We start from the raw sequence: 21,127 nt of genomic DNA, 5'->3' as shown, positions 1-21,127 counted from the left end.
TAGTCAGAATGAAAGCAGCAATTCACTGAAATCAGATCGAATACAGTTCTGGTATTTAATCTTTGAAAACAAGAAGGCTCTTCTGAAAAACTCCAAGTGCTGTTATCCGCATTTAAATCAAGCTATGTCTAGGAAAGCTTGATCTTCTTCACAATAGTCGGAGACGAAGTCAATTGATAACAAATAGCGGCACATTAATATTATAAGTTTTTGTGTCGAATAAAAGTACGATTCGAACGAAATTTGGACCGAACGAGAATGAACTAGACGATTGTTCCATGGGATAGTGAGTCTAAATAATTTTTGCACCGCACTGATAGTAAGTAAATGGTCACCATGCCACTTCTTTCTTTTAATAGAATAGGTGTTAATAACTTTCAAAACTTTCGAAGGTATTCCTTAAAATAAATGCCTAGAAACAGTCTGATTTTATTGTGGTCGAACTAGACCCAATGGAACCTATTCGTATCCGTTTAGTACTCTTTAATTGCCATGCATCATCATATGATTTAAATAGACAGTAACCACAGGATGACCCAACCGACTAACAGCGAAAAACTCACGGCAAACGTGATTGACTGCTCGTGATCAATACCGAATTGAACTTTTATTAAATATGCATGAACTTAGATGTGTGTATGTATGTAAGCATGTGAAATAAATAAAGTTCTTTGTAAATATTCGAATTCAAGGTGAGGTTTTAGAATGATGTCAGTGAAAAAGCCACTAATTACATACACATCCATATGTTCTTTCCATGCAATAAATCAAAGTAAAAAAAAATTAATATGGTTGAATAGTTAAATATATGAACTATATATATATGAAGATAAATGACATATTTCATTATATATCATTTAAAAAATATTTATTTGAATGCTGTACATTTAAGTAGAAAGCGCTTAAGGTAGATGTTGGTGGATGTATAAGACTCTCAACTCGGCATCATTCCCTCAAATTACTTCAGAAATATTTTCTGCTGTTACAACAAGAACAGTAATTCTTATATAATTAGCCTTAACAACCCTATTGGGCTTTGGCCTGACCTAATATTTATTTTCAGGCACCTCTGCTAAGCGCGCATCTTCTCCAGCCTCATACACGAAGTTCCGTCTTTCATTGTATTTGGCTTTTACATGATGGGTATCAAGCCCTACCAGAACCCATATTTAATGGCAAGGGGACTGCTCAACGTTATAGACATGACCAGCTTAATAACCGGCGGATGTCAAAATAGCTACTCAGCATCCCCAATAGAAATTCTATGATAACTTGTACAAAGGCAAAGCTCTTGTTGGTGCTCGGAAAGTCAATCACGTTCAATTTTAATTTCCATGCTCGCTTACAAGAACAAGCATGCTTATACTTCTTCCGATTTTATGTGAGTATCAACCGAAATGCTGAATCACGCATGGTCACAGCGATCTTGTTCTGAAGCAAAGCTCATAAATTATTGACCGATTAAGCATCGATGCAATTCAACTCTCAAAGCTTTCCAAGAACATTTATAGACAGTTCACAACTTCAGAATTTTGGACGCCTCTGGATGGCTCTTCGTTCAAGGTAAATTAAGAAAAAGAAGGAAATATCGGAGACCCTATCAAGTATAAAATATAATAAATGATAAGAGTGACAAACTGAGTCGTTTTAGTCATTCCCGTCTGTTCGTCTGTCTACATATATATATATGCAAACTGAACCCTCAGTTCTTCAGTTATCGATCTGAAATTTGGCACTTCTATAACATATAGAAAATTATACTTTTGAATGGAAACTTTTTTTTATAATTTTTAAAACGAAACTTTTATTAATTTTCAGATTTACGTCCGTACGAGATTTGGTCCCAGAATTACAGGATAACAGTATATGGAATTAACTCAGGTAACAATTGCCTTTTAACGGGAGATTCAAGTAGACGTACTTTTTCAATAGCCTTTTTGACAGATCACGCAAGAGTCGTTTACAAATCGTTCAATTTTATTACGAAAACTCATATTCTGTCTATAATGTGTTTTGCGCGGTTCCCTCAACTTATGCTCAATATAAATGGCCTACTGAGCGTACTATTCGCAACACCATCACCAGTCTTGAGACCCAGTAATCATGATTGAATAATATTCGACTAGACTACGTCCAGCACGCAGTGAAGAAAATATAGTAGCTGTAGCTGGAAGTGTACACGAAAACCGTGGAGAGTCGATTCGGCGCCGTTCGCAGCTACTCGGACTGACGTATGGAACAACTTGGCTCATTTTACGTCGAGATCTTAAATTGAAAGCGTACAAAATACAGCTTGTGTAAGAACTGAAGTCGCTCGACTTCCCAAGAGACATCACTTCGCTCTATAGGCTCTTGAAAAGTTCCAAGACGATCGACGCTTTCGAGCCAAATTTTGTTTAGCGATGAAGCCCGTAAACCAGAAAAATTGACGCCCTTGCGATGAAGAGCAACCTGATGAGATTCAAAAGCTGCTATTTCATTCAGAAAAAACAACGTTTTGGTGTGATTTGTGGACCGGTAGAATCATCCATCCATATTTCTTCAAAAATGATTCCGTTGAGAACGTAACCGTCAATGGCGACCATTATCGCGCCATGATAACCGACTATTTGATGCCTGAAATTGAAGCTCGTAATCTCGGCGACATTTCGTTTCAGGAAGACGGTGTCACTTCCCACACGTCGCAAAAATCAATGAATTTATTGAGAGAATACTTCGGTGAGCAGATAATTTCACGTTTTTGGCCGGTCGATTGGCCACCAAGATTGTGTGATATCACACCGTTAGAACTTTTCCTGTTGGGTTGAAGTCTAAAGTCTATGCAAACAATTCAGGCCTTGGAGCAAAACATCACGCGTGTCATTCGCCAGTTACCAGTCGAAATGCTCGAACGAGTCATCGAAAATTGGACTCAACGGATGGACCATCTGAGACGTAGCCGCTGCTAACATTTGAAAGAGATAATACTCAAAAAATAAATGCCATAGAATGTTCTTTCGAATGATAATAAACATTTCCCATTAATTTGCAGTTTCTGTGTTTTTCTTTAAAGGACTTCTTTAGGGAACTTCGAATTCAGTCACCCTATATTACAAAATAAAAAATATAGTTTATGCGATGAATTTACTTACGGCTTTGGAATATTTTGAAAGATTTAGCATTAAGATTTGTTATCTTCTTTATCACATTTACATTTAAGAGACTTTTCCTCTCTTTAAATGAACAATCAATTTAAATTTTCCAGAACACAAAATACAACCGATTTTAAAATAAACGAACTACTTTCAAATAAACAACTAACTTTCATCCGCCTTGAATCACTACCGTTAATCGCCTACATCCAATACCTTCCTTGTAAATAATCATCTACATGAATATTTAAATCAATTGTATCTAACGAAAATAGCTTACAAAAATAGCAGTACACAAATAAATTAACATCTTTAATGTAATTAGAATTCATTAATTGTGAGTGCCTACGTAATTTAGTTTTTTTTCTATTTTTGCCTTTGCGAAATTACGAATAATAAACATTTACATGTAAATTGCTCATTTGTACACATACTTTTCACAGTCATTGTAATTTTCCAAATCTACTCGCACTCTGTTATGCTCATTGTAGCAATTCCTGCTCCAGCGCTCAAGTGCTTGTCATATGTGCACAATTCAATCAAATTCAACTGGAGCTAATTACTGCGCACGCGTATTCTGGACGATTTTGGCGAGCGCTGAGTGCGACAGCAAAAATAGCAAATGTGTACTCAAAAGTCACAAAAACTTTATTCGCAAGCTCTCGCATGCATTTTTTTCTTCGCCAACTGGCATGAACGAACTACATGAGCGGTACCTTAAAGTTGTTTTGGCATGACTAGTTCGAATTACCAGAGGTTTTCTTTGTTTTTGCATGGTACTTTGCAAAGACCGCGGCTTCCTTACCATTAATATATACATACATATAATCAATAGCACCAATAATCGAAATTTTTTAATTCGTTTTTTCATCTTTCACTACAATTGGTTAGTCGATCTGACATTTCGAAAAAATGGGCCCAGTCTACCAAGCTTGATTTGTTTTTTACCATTACAGTTGCATTTACCATTATCTGTTTTACCATTACAGATTTGCATCTTGAATCAAGAAGACGTTCGTAGATTATCTTAATCAAAATTAGATTTAGAAATGAAGTTCATAGTTCGAATACACTCACTATTCACCATCTTTAAGATGAACTGAAAGAGCCCAACTTTCAAAAGCCTGTGAGGAAGTGTAGAGTTCTAGAGTTTAGGGAGAAATCTAATGGCGCTTTACAAAATTTCTTTAGCGAAGATGGACCTTCTCCACCAATTCGAGATAGCAAGTGCAGCCAGGTCCTTCTCCACCTGATCTGCGGAGTGGAGAGCTTCTGCTTTCCCTGAGGGATTCTGCGTCGAATACTTTCAGAGCTGGAGTGTTTACATCCATACGGACGTCACGATCTAGCTGATTAGAATTATTTCGGAAGTACTTTATGCAGTTGTTGGCTTAGAAGCTTATTATTTATAGCAGATATCTTCCGCTTTACGAGCTTTAAGATCTAATAATTTTTTAAAGTACTTTAAGAGTATATCCCCTTTAATCACGGAATATCTCGTTAAAAAAAACCGATACAAAAGAATGGATTCAATTTATATTAAAAAATCACTCTTTAGTTTTAAGAAACCATCGAAATATGTTATGGCGTTTTTGGAGTATTTCTTTCAAAGACTGTTATGAAGAAAATAATGTAAATAGCATAAATTCCCCTTGAAAGGACATCGATTTCACTTTGAAATACTTTGCGTGAACTTCTACACATGACTCCATCCTTCTATCGTCGGCTCAATATCTGGTGAGCTTGTAGTTTCATTTCTGGGTGTTCTTGTAGTTTTTACTTGTATTTCTTTTTACATGGACTTTTATCAAGGTCTACCGCAATCCATATTTAGGTCCAATGTATTGAATTGCGTTGTACCCATGACTAGAGCACTACTCACCAATAGCCACCATTGGCACCAAGAGGGAAGCGATAAAATAATTGGGATCAAGCAGAGGAAAAGATAATGTTGATTCATTACCACGACAGTCGAGTCTACTTCACCGGAACGGATCCGGATTTTATACCCGTCAAGGGCTGTCAACGACTGTTTACGAAACGAAAATCGATGGTAATAGACCGTGTCCCCGGTGGAATAACTATGTAGAAGAAATAGTGTCAGAACTCGGTGCAAAAGGCGCGTAGCACAGGCGATTGGAAGGCATTATTACGTCAGGCCGAATCCTAATAGAGCTGATAATGCTACTTCAAGAAGAAGATTGGAACTGCGATCTGGTTTGCTGCGAAATCTCAACTACACACTCGAAAGCGTTACAAGACGAAATTGGAAAACAGAAAAGGCTATATGAACGATGCTCATAAATTCGGGGAAGTTGAAAAAAAGTTACAGCTGTTCAAAAATGAGTGAAAATAATGAAGAAATTCGCTATATTTTGAAATTTCTGTATAAAAAAGGAAAGAATGCCAAGCAAGCCATCAATGAAATTTGTGAAGTTTGCGCAGACGATGTTATATAAGTTCGTGTAATACAACAATGGTTCCTCGCTTCCGTTCTGGAAATTTCGAAATTTCGATTTACACTGATGGAATAATGTATAAATATCTATAAAAAAATAAGTTGAGGTTGAATAGAAATACGAAAAAACTTTTTCGACTACCTAATATATTATAGTAAAATTATTGACCTATTTCTAAAATTAAATCATATAATAAATATACATACATACATATGTACTAAGTGCAGTAAATATTTTTATTATGTAATTCACTGGCAATTAAGTCTGTACAACACAGCTGGAGGTATTTTGTGCGTAGAAAATTGACCGACAATAGCGTGTCTGCCATGCTGGGGTGGAAAACAGATGTAAGCCCATATGTTAAGTATGTGAATGCGTGTGTGCAGCCCGAGAAAAGGGGCCGAAATCAAGAAAAGTGCAAAAGAAAAGTAGAAGTGACAGACTGTGCGCGACTTTAGAGCGTTAAGTGATTTGCTTTATTAGTGCGAGTATCTAACAGTATGCGCGCTCACATGCTCCCTATAGTGAGACGACCCAACACACACCCACACACACAAACGCATGTGACTGCGCACAGATTGCTGTTAGATACTTTTTTTCCCTAATTTGACTCAACCAACAATGAACAATGCTGGTGACAGCCTCGACGACAGCGCCAACCACATACCGTACTCAGTCTAATAATGTAACTCAAACTTGCTGTGTACGCGCTCGAGCTGTGCTTGCGAAATTTGCAAAGTTGGGAATACAAACCACAACAACAACAACAACAGCAAAAAAAGAAGCAGAAAATTTTGCTTTTTCGGGGGAATACGGAAATGAACAAAAGCAGCAAGTATATTGCATAGATTGCGTCGTCACAAAACTTAACGCGCAAGCATAAAGTCAAAATAATCGATAAAACAGATAAGTGAGAAAGCCGCTAAATAAAGACACATACGCGACGGGACGGTATGCAAATCGGACATACATATGTATGTATGTATGTATATGCAAAAAATAAAATAAAAATCCAGAACTAAACAAAAGCCTCTAAACAAAAAAGAAAGGAAAATGGCAAAACGCATAAAGCAACAACAACAACAAACACATCACACATACGCGCACAACAACACACGCTCACAAAGCGACTAATGCAGGCGCGGACCGTTCAAAAGGAAAGGAAAAGTGCTCGTCGTTTCCCCTGAAAATTGTTTATGCACACGCAAGCAAACATATGTGCTATATGTATGTATGTATGTATGTGTATATGTATACGACGTAAGGGTTTATGCTGCAGTTATGTGGACTGCTTTGTGTGCGCGCTCATAAATGTCGGTAAAGTCGAAAATCTTTATGTCTAAGCGGAAAGTCTGTTGCTATTAACACAAAATATGTGTGAGTGATAACGGTAAAAAAAAATTCGTATGTTATTTGCGAGTTTGTGTTTCAGATGTGTTGTATTTGCACCAAAGTGACCTTTCACAGTTGGATACGAAACGAAGTCAGCGCCGTGCGTTCAAACTCCCCCAAACGAAGCAGCAATTTTACATGAGCTACAGCAGCAATAGCAAATAGCAGCAGCAGCAGCAGCAGCAGCAGCAACAGCGGCAGTGGTGGCAGCGGCATAGCCAAGAAAAGCAGTCACAACAGCAACAATAACAACAACAACAACAAGTATAACACAAAACATCGGCATTAAGTATTACAACAACAACAAGTACAACAGCAACAACAGCGACGACGTCGAGTTTAGTATCCTGTAAAGGCGCTGCTCACAAAAATATGAAAAAATCGATGCCAGACTCCGATACTTCAGCAGTCACAGTCACAGCCATAGCCATATCCACAACCAAAATAGCAGCAGCAGCAGCAGCAGCCGCAGTAGCGGCAGTGTTAAGAGCAGTATCAGCAGCTACACAACAACAACGACAACAACAGGAATAATAACAGCACACTGTCCGGTTGCATTGCAGAATTGAATTCATTCATCGCCGCACTTTGATATATTTTCCCTGATTTTATTTGCTGGTGGTGCTGTGGAAACATTTCTGTTTCGCTGGGCATAAAAGGAAAAGCCAGAAATTGTTGTTACATACATAAACACACACACATATAAATGTAGTTGTTGATTTTCCGGGTAAATATTACTTCTATGCAAAGTGAAAAAGTCAAAATATTTTTTTGATACACTTACATGTGTATGTATGTATGCATAAGTGTTTGTGTGTGTATGTGCTGTACGTGCAGCAAGCAAAAAAGTGTTTCGCAAATACATTGATTAACTGAAATGAGCTTAAATGCATGCATATGTATGAAAAAAATAAGTAAATAAGTGAGTGCAAAAAGCAAACTCCAAATAGACAGCAAGGTTTTGTGAAAATTATGTACCCCGTTGTAAAACAGGCATATGTATATGCTTATTTTTATATACATATGTACATACATATCTTTAAAGGCATTTATAAGCATGTTTGTGCATATTCTAGTTACATATAGACAATTGTGTGCCTACTCAGAGTATTAATTACCGCTGCTCAAAGCAAAGTGCGCGTTTGAGTGTTTATGACGCACGGCTAATGCAACGATTAGCAGCTATTGCCGGTGCAACTAACTAATTATATATATACATACATATATGTGTGTATAAAAATGCTAATTATATATGTATCTATAAAAAAGTGTGAAAATATGCATTTGAATATATAATTGTGCAGCTGTGAAAAAAATTCAAAAAAAAATTAAATAAAAAAATACATTTATTTTGCAAACATTGCGTTAGCTAAATGCTATTAAATAAGAAAAAAAGTTAACTTCGGAACCGAAGTTATAATACAACGAAATTATAATATAATGCATTTTTATAGCACAAACGGATATAAAAAATCTTTAACTTGATTTTGATTGAACAGTTTGTATGACAGCTATATATCTTATAATGATCCGATGTGAGCAATATATTCAGTAATTGTAGCCTTGCCTTGTGTTATAATATATGCCAAATTTCGTGAAGATATCTCGTCAAATAAACAAGTTTTCTATACAAGAACTTGATTTTGATCAGCCAGTTTGTATGACAACTATATGTTATAGTAGTCCGATCTAAGCAATTTCTTCGGAGCTCGTAGTCTTGACTTGAGTAATAATAAATGCCGAATTTCGTGAAAATATCTCGTCAAGTAAACAAGTTTTCCATACAAGAACTTGATTTTGATTGTACATATTTTATGACAGCTATATACTATAGTAGTCCGATCTAAGCAATTTGTTCTGAATATGTTGTGTGTACTTGGAGAGTAATCTATGCTGATTTTTGTAAAGAAATATTGTCGTATAACAAAGTTTTCCATATAAAAACTCGATTTTAATCGGTCCGTTTATATGGCCGATGTATGCTATAGTGATTCGATCTGAACAATTTATTCAGGATTATAGCACTGTTGTGAAAAATAATTTACGCCGAATTTCGCGAAGATATCTCGTCAAATAAACAAGTCTTCCATATAAGGACTTGTTTTTGATGGCTATGTTTGTATAACAGCTATATCCTATAGTGGTCTGATTTTAACAATTTGTTCGCAGATTGTAGCGTTGCTTTGGATAAAAATGAACGCAAAATTTTGTGAAGTTATCTTTTCAAATAAAAAAGTTTTCCATACAAGAAATTGATTTTGATCAGCGAATTTGTATGACAGCTATCTGCTATAGTGAACCAATAGCGCCGATCCCGACAAATAAGCAGCTTTTTGGAAGCAAAGGGACGTATACGAAATTTCAGACTGATATCTCAAAAACCGAGGGGCTAGTTCGTGTATGTACAGATAGAGGGGCAGCTATAGCGACACAACTCAACACGCTGATCATTTATTTACATATATAATTATAGGGTCTCCAACGTTTCCTTCTGCATGTTACAAACTTGATAAACCCTGTTCAGCGTATTAAAAAACAATAGCAACAATATTTTTTGTGCAAACATTGCGCAAGCTAATTGCAAATAGTTAAACAAGTGACACAGAAAAGTGCTATCAATTAAAATAGAAATGCATATGCAGGCAAGCAGTCCATATACATGCATACACACGCATATGTATATACACATGTTAAGTGCATAAAAATGAGTGTAGTTAAAAAATAAAAATAATACAAAAAAAAACACAAAATACAGTTAAAATAATTTTTCCACCTGCTCTTTCGCTCTCACGCTCTCTTCCACGCTCCCCGAATGCAGATTTTTATAAATTATTAACCTACGCTTAACATAAAATAAAATAAAAATAACTTAAATTAATAATAATAACAAATAAATACGAAATAATGGCCACCTCCTCGGATTTATTGCATACAAATGAATCGAATAACTGTTCCGATGAGTCGATTAGCAATTGTGCAAATTCCAGCAATCTAGCGGAGTCGCAAGCCGATGAAGAATCAATACAAACAAATAATGCAGATTCCGAAGCGGCAACGTCACCTGGTGTCCACGAAAACGAAGACGTTGACTCCAAAGCGGATTTTGGTGCAACACCGTGGTATGACAAACACACACACACACACATACAAATACACATTACCTACACAGAGTAAAAAAAATAAAACCAAATATTTTCACATGCATATACTTTGTTGTACAAGCCATTTATCACCCACAGCAATTCATTTTCCACCCGCCGCTTCATGTGTACGCTCTCATTTTGACTCCCTCTCTCATATTTTTTCGTAGCGTTTAGTTTTATGTAGTGTCGCTGCTCATCATCATCGTCGTCATCTTCGTAACGCAAACTAATTGAATTTCTTTCTGATTTAATTAATCAACAGTCACGAAAAGACAGAGCAGGCAGAGGCAGAGGTCGCGGTGGACGAACAGCCACAGCAGCAAGCGCAGCAACAGCAGCAGCTCGAGCCAGTGGAGCAAACAACAACACTTGTTTCATCCTCCGCCACAGAAACACAGCGACCAGAGGCGCATAGCAATTTTTCACCAGACGAAATACCCGAACCTATTAAGGTGCTAGATGATATAATCTCTGAGTTCGAAGATACATCAAAGCCAGCGAACGCAGGTGGTAATGGTGAAAATCAATCTGAGGACGATGGCTACATGAGCCTTAGTCGCAAGAAGTGAGTAGCAGCACATTGAAAAGGATTGTGTGTGCGGTGGAAGTGTGATTAATTTGTATAGACGGTTATCTAAAGTGTAGTGCTTTCTTGTTTCCTATGAAAAGCTGTGATGTGTTTCGCTTTCTAACTGGCGCACACAATCGCTTGCGCCTTCTTAATGGATGCCCTACTTCCGGTGTAGGGATATACTGTGATTCCGTTGAAGTTAATAGCGTTTTATTTCATTGCAAGCTGAGAAGAGCTCTCTTCCGCCACGTTCGTAGAGTTTCCGCTTAAAGAAATTAGTAAACAGAAGATCTAGTCAATATCACGGGACGGGAAAACAGGGTTAATTTTTTAATACTGATATAATAAATATGTATATAATATAATATAGGTTTTGAAAGGTTATGCCATCCGATTGTCTATTTATGGTCTTCTTCGGTAGTCAACGAACAAACTCGGATTCTTTTTCTTCAAATTCTTCTCTACTCGATTCGATGGTAGAGTTTTGGTTCTTATTACTCGACTAAACTGTTGTAGTAAATATTTAGTCAAAACTTCAAACGTTAAATTTTTCAGTCTAACAGTAATATTTCTTTTGTATATACATAAGTATTTCATTGATCTACCACTATACGGTCTAGAAGTTTAGTTTTCTTCGCTTAACTCTACCAAAAGTCGAGGCTTCCCTCTAGAACACATACGGGGAACGATCTTTAGCATGCTTAGCCTGGCATAATCTTTTGAATAAAAATATTATCTTCATTTTAAAACGTTTCGTCTAAATTAGACCTTTGACCAGTTTCCACCTATGCTTTGTAGAAAGATCTAGTTTCCTTGTTCTACAAAAACTTTTTCTAAAATATTTTTTATTCCAACTTTCAGCATGCATAAGCAAGATTTCGAGAACGTCTCTCAGAGCAGTATTGGCAGTAATGTACCACCCATTACCACACCAACTAAAGAGTTTCACGAATTTAACAACACTACAGATGTTACCTGCCAAAGCCTGGAAACACCTGCCGAACAGAATATTATACAATCCACATTGGTAAATATGCCTATATGTACTTCTGATACTAGAATACCTATATAGGACAGAGTTTCTCAGGACAGTAAGTAAATACACACATTTTAATTACAGCCAAAAGCGCGTCCAGCCTCGGCACTGACGAGCAACAACTACTCCAGTCTGCCATGTTGCGGTGCGCGCTCCACATCATTGGATGGTAAAACTACGCGTGGCGTTAGCTGTAATGGTGAACGTAATAAGCTGGGTATTGACATAAGTGCGGTACATAATGCGGTATTACGTGGAGGATTGGCGAAACTGCCAGGTAATAATTGGGATTTGTGTTGGCTTTAGTATACCTCAAAATTTTTCTTTTCTACTCTTAACTATTATAGAGCCAATTCTAAATGAGCATCCCGTTACAATATACCCTGGCCGCTATTCACCACCTTCCGAGAATAAGCGCGTATCCAATCGTCCACAACGTATATTATCCTCCGTTGAGAAACACAAAGAAGTTTGCCATATACTTAATCCTTTGTCCTCGATCTCTTCTTCATCGTCGTCGTCAAGTTCGAATTGTATTGGTCTGATGGATAATAAAGCGTTGGATATACCAAATAATATTTTGAAAAAGCCATATATACGTAAGGATAACATTGCAAATGAATTTAGGTTAGTAAGTGAAGATGATTTCTCGGACGATTCAATTGAAGAGCAATCATTATCGCCAATTACATCGCACTCCTCACCACACAAACAAACCGGTATTGCGTGGGAAATACATTTTAAGAGTAACAAAAAGAAGTCGAAAAGTTCAGCGAAAAAGAAATCGACACGAAAGCATGTAAGCTGTTTTGAAACGCGCTCACAACTAATTAGTTTCTTATACACAATATGCTTTAACGCTTCCAGACTCTCGATTGTGTTGCTACAACGGAGAATGGTGTTTACCCCTTACCCATTGTGGCTAGTGACGTCTTTTACACCAAAGAAAATGAACGCGCTTATCGCCGAGAACCGATTGTTATAGACGCCTTGGATGGGTCCGATCAATACACAACATCCTCTGGGGATATTTTAAATCACTGCATGTATCGACACGGGAATACGAGTATGTTGGGTAAAGGTACTTTTATCATACGACGGCCCACAAATAAACCACCAACAGCAATGGATATATTTCAAAAGGATGCTGAAGCGCTCGATCGCGTAGATACACGTGACCAAAGCGACTATGAAGAGTTCTCTTCCATGGAGGGTCATGAAAACTGTAGGCCGAGTGAGACATTAGGCGCGAACGTTAGGCATAGCGGAGAATTAGTGGCGCCACAAGGACCAACCTTGCCATCACCGCGGTAAATTGTATTTCAAACGCAACTTTCACATAAATAATTCGATTTTGTGTACTTTTATAGTGATCGTCTTTCTTTAAATCTCGAGCCACAATTACCAAATATTTTTACCAAAGAAATGCTGGCTGTGCATAAAGGCGACCGCTCGTCGTCTGAAGGTTAGTTTGTTTCCTGCATTACCATGAACTCTTATTTAATCTGCTACTTTTTTCAAGAACTTCTTGTCCCTGTTAAGAAGACATCACTTAATAGAGAACCCAAGAGACGTAGCACCGATTCGATCAACACAAAGTCTTCGAGTTATGAAGAAACTGAAGAAAATGAGCCTAACGAAGTTGCAACCTTTATTTCGGGTAAAAATAGTTTTGATGCGTGCAATATGTATGGCTACAAGAATGATGCAGCAGGCTGTTTAAAAGGACAAGAGTTTTCGGGTGAGAACAAAAAGATTTTAGGCAGGAATTGTTTTAGTGTACGATGCCTTTGTGCAGTATGTTATCTCGAAAAGAATTATCTTCTTCTTGTTTATTGGCGTAGACATCGCTTACACGGTTTTAGCCGAGCTTACAACAGCGCGCCAGTCGTTCTTCCTTTTCGCTATTTGGAACCGATTGGAGATTCCAAGTGTAGCCAGATCTTTCTCCACCTGATCTTTCCAACTGCTTCCCCCAGCGGGCATTGCGTCAAATAATTTCAGAACTTACATTGTTGTTGGTGTTAATGCAGGTTCCAAGATAGACGAAATTATCTATGACTTCGAAGTTATGACTGTAAGCAGTGACGTGGAAGCCAAGTAGCGACGACTGTTTGTTTGATGACAGGAAATATTTCATCTTGCCCTCGTTCACTACCAGACCCATTTGCTTTGCTTCTTTATCCAATCTGGAGTAAGTAGAACTAACGGCGCGGATGTTGAGACCAATGACCAATACCATCGGCTTTACAGTCTTATAGAAGATTGTACCTTATCGATTAACCTCTGCAGCTCGAATTAGTTTCTCTTGAAGAAATCGTACGATAGGGAGTCGCTTTGTCTGAAACCTCGTTTGATATCGAAGAGCTCGGAGAGGTCCTTGCCAATCCCGACGGAGCTTTTGGTATTGATCAACCTCAGTTTACACCGTCTTATTCGTTTTGCGAGGATACCAAATCTAGATTTTATGTTTGCTTTAATTTAGCGACATAAAGGAAATTCCTTATGATTTATGCCGTATAGAAAAGAGTCTGAATCTAAAAACTGGCTCTTCAATGTCTTGAATATGCTGTTCGCTAAGCTTCTTCTTTTGTTCCGTCTAATAGACCTCTGACCATAGTTTTGAAGTCAAATTATATCACAAGGAGAAAGAAGTTGAAGAAATCAAGGAGGAGCAATATGGTCTTAATGCGCTTTATGCAATTTTTTCCAAGGCTTGATTAAAATAGTTTGTTACTAGGATTAGCCACTTATATTTTTATCGATTATCCAAAAATATGAAATACCCTCTTAAACTCGCTTACAGACCTCCGCTCCTCAACAACAACGACTCCGCGCACCGATCTTGCACCAACACTTGAAGAGGAAGAGGAACAATACAGTGACTTTAGCTATAGTGGAGCGCCAGGTAAAGATACAGACAAGGTCGATGGCAATATAAATGCACTGCTACGTGGAGATATTGCCGCCGTACGCATCGTTGAAGGTGGTGCACATCATAAACGTCCACTCGAATTTCGTCCCGGTGTGCATAAGTCTGAGAGTGCCAAAGAGATGTTATTGTCTCAAAGCGCGTTTGGTCCATTGCCGCCTTCGCCACCGTCATCAAATCCCGATCTATTCGTAAGTATAACTTAGATCTTCAAGGCTTGCCACAATATTACAAAGTGTATAATCATTTTTTAGGATTATGATGCTCTGCCACTGCCACCATCTCCGAAAGATCCGATCCTAGTGAACGAGAGCAACCGTAGCCTTGGCAAAGGCTTTAAGAAAACGACAACTGCCGAAATACATACGCCGTCCTCGTTGGGCGGCGAGGAACGACGAAATCGTGACAATATGAGCGCTTTGCGTTATCTCAGCAACGAATTGCCACCATTACCACCGCCTGCTTTTGAAAATATGCCACCGGTTGTGCCCCCACATCGTGGCCACTCGGCGAATACGATGAAATCTTGGTCCATTGATTCGCATTATAAGAAGCGATCGCCGAAAATGTTAGGTTACGGTAGTGGTATTACTACGCCAACGGGATCACAATATGATGGCTCGTATTCAACGAAACGTTATGTTTCCTATGGCACCAAGCGTAGTCTGAAACAGTCACCACGCGAAGAATTGCGTTTGCAAACTTCATGCAGTCTGCCGGAGACACCAATTTTTGCAAGAGGGTAAGTAGACTACAATGCATTTAACTAATAGACGCTGCTCATGCCTTCCTCGATCATTTTGCAGAAGCTGTGACATACCGCGCACACCGTTCAGACGTCAACCCGAAAGTGCCATAAGTGGTTCGCGTACAGCGCCTCGTTCCAGCACCTCACATAGTATTAATATGGGTAACACCATGGGCGGTATTCCGGGAGGTATGCACACTTGTTATTAGAAATAACAGTTATATAACGTTTTTGTTCTCCCAGGTGGCAACACCTTCGGTGCTGGCATGTGCCGTCAACGTTCCATGAATCACGCGCTTGCATCGAACGAGATGTTGCGCATGGCTGGCGCACCGGCGCGCGGCTGGTATCCCAAACAACGTTCCATGCGTCCCGCATCTACCGAGAATATTGATCGTCTCAGTTCGTCGCGCGTTTGGGATAGTGCAGCTGGCATGTCTGGGACTGGTCAGTCAAGAAAACCATTGACTTTGCCACCAAATTTGACGCCCTCATTTTTAAATAAATCACCAAGAGAAGCTCTGCGTCGCGTAACAAGCCTTTTGATTGCGAAGAAAAGTAAGTAACAGTATGTGTTAGTCCAACCCTCCTTCCAAATATTTAGTTCGGTAAATAGTTGAGACGTTGCTACATTACTTTTGATCACAAAATAGCGTGAAGATGTATTCTTCTTCTTCTTTATTGGCGTAGACATAGCTTACGCGGTTATAGCCGAGTTCACAACAGCGCGCCAATTGACAATTGGAGATTCCAAGTGTAGCCAGATCCTTCTCCACCTGGTCTTTCGAACGGAGTGGAGGTCTTCGTCTTCATCTGCTTCCGCCGGCGGGTACTGCGTCGAATACTCTCAAAACTGGAGTGCTTTCATTCATTCGGACGACATGACCTAGCCAGCGTAGCCGCTGTCTTTTAATTCGATGAACTATGTCAATGTCATCGCATATTTCATACAACTCTTCTTTCCATTGACTGCGGTATTTGTCGTTGCCACTGCGTAAAGGACCATAAATCTTCCGTAGAACCTTTCTCTTGAAAAAAAAGAAGATTTATTACCACATCCTAAAAGTTATTGCGCCTTTTCAGAAAAAACACAAGGCTTCTGGACTCCAGAAACGTTTTTCGTTCCTTTTTAGACATTATCTCTCATTTGACCATAATTCTAAACATAGTAAGGAAGCCACCACTTTGCCTATCCCCACTAATTGTTACCTAGGGTCTTGAAATTTGCATTTTTACATTGTCGTGATAAAGTTCCCAGACTGATCCTAGATTAGGTTTGGTTAAATCCGATCAAATTATAATCGCAAATAGGAATCTCACTGCCATGATGTTTCAACTTCAGTCTTTAAAAAGCTGAATAATGGAGGAAAAGTGCTTAGATGTTTCTATCTCATCTTGGTATCTGCGATACCAGATGGAGTTCAGTTGCTAGGTCAAAGAGGAGTAGTCATCTTTTACCAATTTTAACAGACTCTGCGGCCTCACTATCAATGCTTAATATAGATAATATAGTCTGTATCTAACTTAGTATATAAAAATATAAAGACGCTTCAAACTAGAACTAGACAATAGAAATTTTTTCTTCTTACTAAAATAATAAACAATATGACTCGACTATTTCACAGAGAACACTAAAGAGCGCAAGGGCAAGCCATATTCGGATACCACTTTGGATGGAAATCTACCATTCGAACAAGAAACTGGTGAGCAACGTTTTCGAAGTAATTAACCATACCGTCTAATCAAATTTGACCCGGATTGATACAAAAATTATATTTAATAGTTTAACTACAAATATTTATTATCAAAATAAGCTCAAATTTTTCCTTATATTTGTTGTAAGCATTGGCTTTGATGGGCTTCAATGCCTTCAGGGAATGACTTCAATGGACTTAAGGTCCGTTTCCCCAAGCGGATTTTTAAGTTTCGAAAACAGAAAAAATCACAAGGAACCAAATGTAGCAGATATGGTGACACAACTATGACTCGCGTTTGGTGTTTGACTGCTAATCAAAGAAAACGTTGAGCTTCACATTGATTGTAGAGCAACTTTGTTATGCTTTTCCGGTTCCGACTCGTTTTTGGAGCGCCAATCGGCAGATTCTTAAACTTAATGAGGCGTTTGATGAATGTAGAGGTCTCAGCTATGTTTCCAAGCATATTTTTTACACTCGACACTCGAATTTCTTTTTGCAAAAGATTCAGGTCTTTTCTACTAGTCTAGTTTTGACACGCTTCATAACATTAATCAAAATATGTTGAGTCGGCCAATAAGAAATTTTGATATTTCTGCTCCAGTAGGGTGATTTTCAAGCACTGTTTCGATGTTATCATCATTAACAGATGGACGACTTGCATGCTGCACGAACTTCACTCAATGCTTTGTGCCACTCAAATATTTGTATTCGTGCTAAAGTAGACTGCCCCAACACATTTCTGCAATATTTTCAACGATTCTGTAACGATGATTCTATTGCAAACACAAAATTTCAAGCAAATTTGTTAAATTTTTCTCCAACATAAAATCGCCAGACAAACTGTTCGCGTCTTAACAAACAACTGCCAATCACACACTAATTGACCCGTTCCCACAGTCCGGATCTATGTAAGTAACCGGAACGAGGCCGGGTTTTCAACCCTCTAAGGACTGTCAACTCGCCAACATGCCTCGAAACTGCAGTAATGTTTTTGCCGCTACAACAAACACACTGATTGACTAATAGAGATCAAACTTCAAACAAACATAAAAAAACTGCACCAATCTAGAAATATTTTTTTTTATGTTTCGGTTAAATCGTCCAAATCCGAGTCAAATTTGATCAGTTCTTACATTCGTATAATGGAAATAATTTTGTTTTTCATATTTAGCACTCCCACCCACGCCAAAGGAACAGGCGCGCAATTTTAACAATACGTCACAGAAGCCTCAGAAGAAAAAAGGCCTTTTCAAAAGCTTATGGAAAAAAACAAAACACTTTTCATTAGATCAATAAGTAAAACAACAATAACAAACATGCAATTAATTAAATATACGAAATATTTACACAATTAGCACACAAAACCTTACCCATCCATCCAGAAGAACCATAAAACCACATAAGAAAACTTAGCCAACCACACACCCACACATATACACACAAATACAAACAAACACAACTAACCGTGTTGCACCAGCGATTAACAACTATTTATTATCGTTATATACTCACAGTAAGCGTAAGTTATAGGCCGTTGATATGATGCTAAAACATAATATACATAGGTACATACATACATACATACGTACATATTGAACACAGCAGCGTGAATGAAGCATTAGTTATGCTATGCCAGACAAATTTTTACATAAAATATACATAAAAAATATTATTACCGACAAGCATCAATACACAAAATTACGCGTAAATTTCATTGAAAACAAAAACAAAAAACAAAATTATTGAATAAATAAAATAAATTTAAAAAATTAGTAATTGAAAAATACGATACACAGAGTATAGAAATGCACAAAGCCGCAAAACTAAAGACTGAATTTAAAAAAGGAACAAAAAATTAAATATTGATTATGCAAATATAAGACGTAACTCAGTTCAGCTTCACATAACTAAAAACAGAAAACTAAAAAAACGAATAAAAATAAAGCAAAAACAACAATTACTTCCAATTTTTTAACGTTTTCGAAGAAAAAAATAATAAAAATGTTCAGACTTGCACGCATCTAAGAGCTAAAAATAAAGAAAAAAATAAAAAAAAAAATTAAAAACTTTTCGTCAACAACTTTGGTACCAACAACTATGTCGTAGAACTTACAGCCAAAATTTCGAGACTTACTGGTGTATGTATAAATTGACTGTAACTAATTAAACTTTAGTAAAACAATAAAGAGAAAACGCCACAAAAACCGAAAGAGGCAGGCGCGCCTAGTCAACAAAAAATTATTACATTTTTTAGTTTGTAGTTTAATGTACTTATTTACTAAAACTCTTCCACTTACTTACATACACACTTATTATATATTTATAACGTAGCTACTATAACTACAATTAGCAATACCTATGTTGGGTTATACTATTTAGAATATGTATACTTTTGGCATTTGTGAATGCAGGCTTTCATCTAATGTTTTCTTTAGACTGTTAAGCATACCTACACACACAGACACACATGTATTTATTGAAGATATATATTTTTAAAAAATATTTGCTCCCATATTTTTAAGCAATATTTGGCACCTGCATACATACATAAATATATATATTAAGGCAACAGTATGTATGTAGCCGTTAAAAAAAGTATTATTATTCTCATTTATTTATTTAAGGTATGTACACATATGTATGTATTCTATAGTCATTTTTTATAAAGCAAATAAAGTTAGCAGAAAAAAACTAAAGCAGTTAGTAGGAAAGCACCGAAATTGTAATAACACTCAAATGAACTTATTTTTATGAACGTTAGATTTTCTTCTACGATTACAACAATAACAAATGTTAGGCACATCAGCCGTAAATGAGACTTGTTTACAGCCGACATCAACGAAAAAGTGGGAAAATATTATTAACAAAATATTATTAAAAAAATATTTGAAAAAATATTAAAAAAATGATTGCAAAAAACACTATTTAAAAAAAAAATTAAAAAACACTATTTAAAAAAAATAATTAAAAAACATATTGAAAAAAAATTAAAAAAAAATTTATTAAAAAAAAATAAATAAAAAAAAAAAAAAAAAAAAAAAAAAAAAAAAATAAATAAAATAAAAAAAATAAAAAAAAAAAAAAAAAATAAATAAAAAAAAATATAAAAAATGAAATATTGAAAAAATTATTTAAAAAAACTATTAAAAAAAAATTATTGAAAAAAAAACATTATTGAAAAAGGAAAAATAATAATAAAAAAATAATAACAAAAAAATTTATAATAAAAAAAATTCATAAAAAATAACAATAAAATAAAATGAATTATCATATTTGTATGTAGTGTGTGAGCACTTGTAAAAGGTCACTAATGCATTCAAACTCAATTGGAAAATGATGTGTTTTTAAAACAGTGAGAAAATAATAAAATACAAACAAAAATGCAATTTTGAAACCAGTCGAAATTGAGAAAGCACTTTGAATAAAATTTAATGGGCAAGAATGTCAAAAATATTGTCTTTTGAAACTGAGTTTTATATACGATAATGACCTGAAATCATTGTATTTGTTTAACTTAAGGGGTTACGTGGGTTTCCTTGGGTAAAAAACAGCCTTTTTTCAACAATTTGTTCTCATATAAAAAGCGAAATATTTTATTCGAATTTTTTTATTGTTACAAACTCGAACTATTAAAAAGAAATTCTGAAATTTTTGGAAAAAAAAATATTTTAAACTCGGCCATTGCGACGCCATTTCCGATGACAGCTCGAAAAAAGATGCGTTCACGTTGACAATAAAAATACGTGTTTTAGTTAAAACCTTAACTTAGAACTTAGACGAAGGAAAAATAAAATTGGATTTTTGGCAGACATTATTACAAAAGAAATGAAAATTTCGCTACATTTTTTATTTTTCAACAAGTTTTGATCGAACAGTCCAAGTTTTTAAGAATTGTATCTCAAAGACCTATGTAAAATTTCATGAAAATCGGTTGATTAGTTCGAGAAATTTTGCCAACTGACTTCAAAAACACAGTTTCGCGAAAATTGCCATATTATATCCTAACTTAAAAAAGTTT

General features: G+C 36.5%; 2 protein-coding genes across 4 annotated transcripts; both read left to right on the top strand.

Annotated features, from left to right (window-relative positions):
* Window positions 1–6,258: 6,258 nt before the first annotated feature.
* Window positions 6,259–20,560, top strand: LOC126753088 (uncharacterized). 3 transcript variants are annotated; one of them, XM_050464222.1, is made up of 16 exons: window positions 6,259–6,965; window positions 7,023–7,709; window positions 9,801–10,101; window positions 10,388–10,690; window positions 11,558–11,723; window positions 11,817–12,009; window positions 12,080–12,531; window positions 12,600–13,042; window positions 13,103–13,197; window positions 13,255–13,473; window positions 14,539–14,855; window positions 14,919–15,406; window positions 15,471–15,601; window positions 15,656–15,970; window positions 17,038–17,133; window positions 18,281–20,560. In XM_050464222.1, the coding sequence occupies exons 3-16, from the start codon at window positions 9,887–9,889 to the stop codon at window positions 18,403–18,405; spliced, it is 3,558 nt and encodes a 1,185-aa protein (XP_050320179.1). In that variant the 5' UTR covers window positions 6,259–6,965; window positions 7,023–7,709; window positions 9,801–9,886; the 3' UTR covers window positions 18,406–20,560. The 3 variants fall into 3 exon arrangements, with proteins under 3 accessions (XP_050320179.1, XP_050320180.1, XP_050320178.1); XM_050464223.1 differs by having other exon boundaries at window positions 6,259–7,709; window positions 17,038–17,115; XM_050464221.1 differs by having other exon boundaries at window positions 6,259–7,709; window positions 9,456–10,101.
* LOC126753745 (probable serine/threonine-protein kinase mkcE) lies at window positions 6,964–7,516 on the top strand. The gene is made up of 3 exons (XM_050465413.1): window positions 6,964–6,967; window positions 7,132–7,246; window positions 7,291–7,516. The coding sequence occupies exons 1-3, from the start codon at window positions 6,964–6,966 to the stop codon at window positions 7,514–7,516; spliced, it is 345 nt and encodes a 114-aa protein (XP_050321370.1).
* Window positions 20,561–21,127: the final 567 nt, after the last annotated feature.

This window comes from Bactrocera neohumeralis, chromosome 3, assembly GCF_024586455.1.
Source record: "Bactrocera neohumeralis isolate Rockhampton chromosome 3, APGP_CSIRO_Bneo_wtdbg2-racon-allhic-juicebox.fasta_v2, whole genome shotgun sequence".
Lineage (NCBI taxonomy): Eukaryota > Metazoa > Arthropoda > Insecta > Diptera > Tephritidae > Bactrocera > Bactrocera neohumeralis.
Note: the sequence above shows the minus strand (reverse complement) of the source record. Positions and strands in the feature narration are given on the sequence as shown.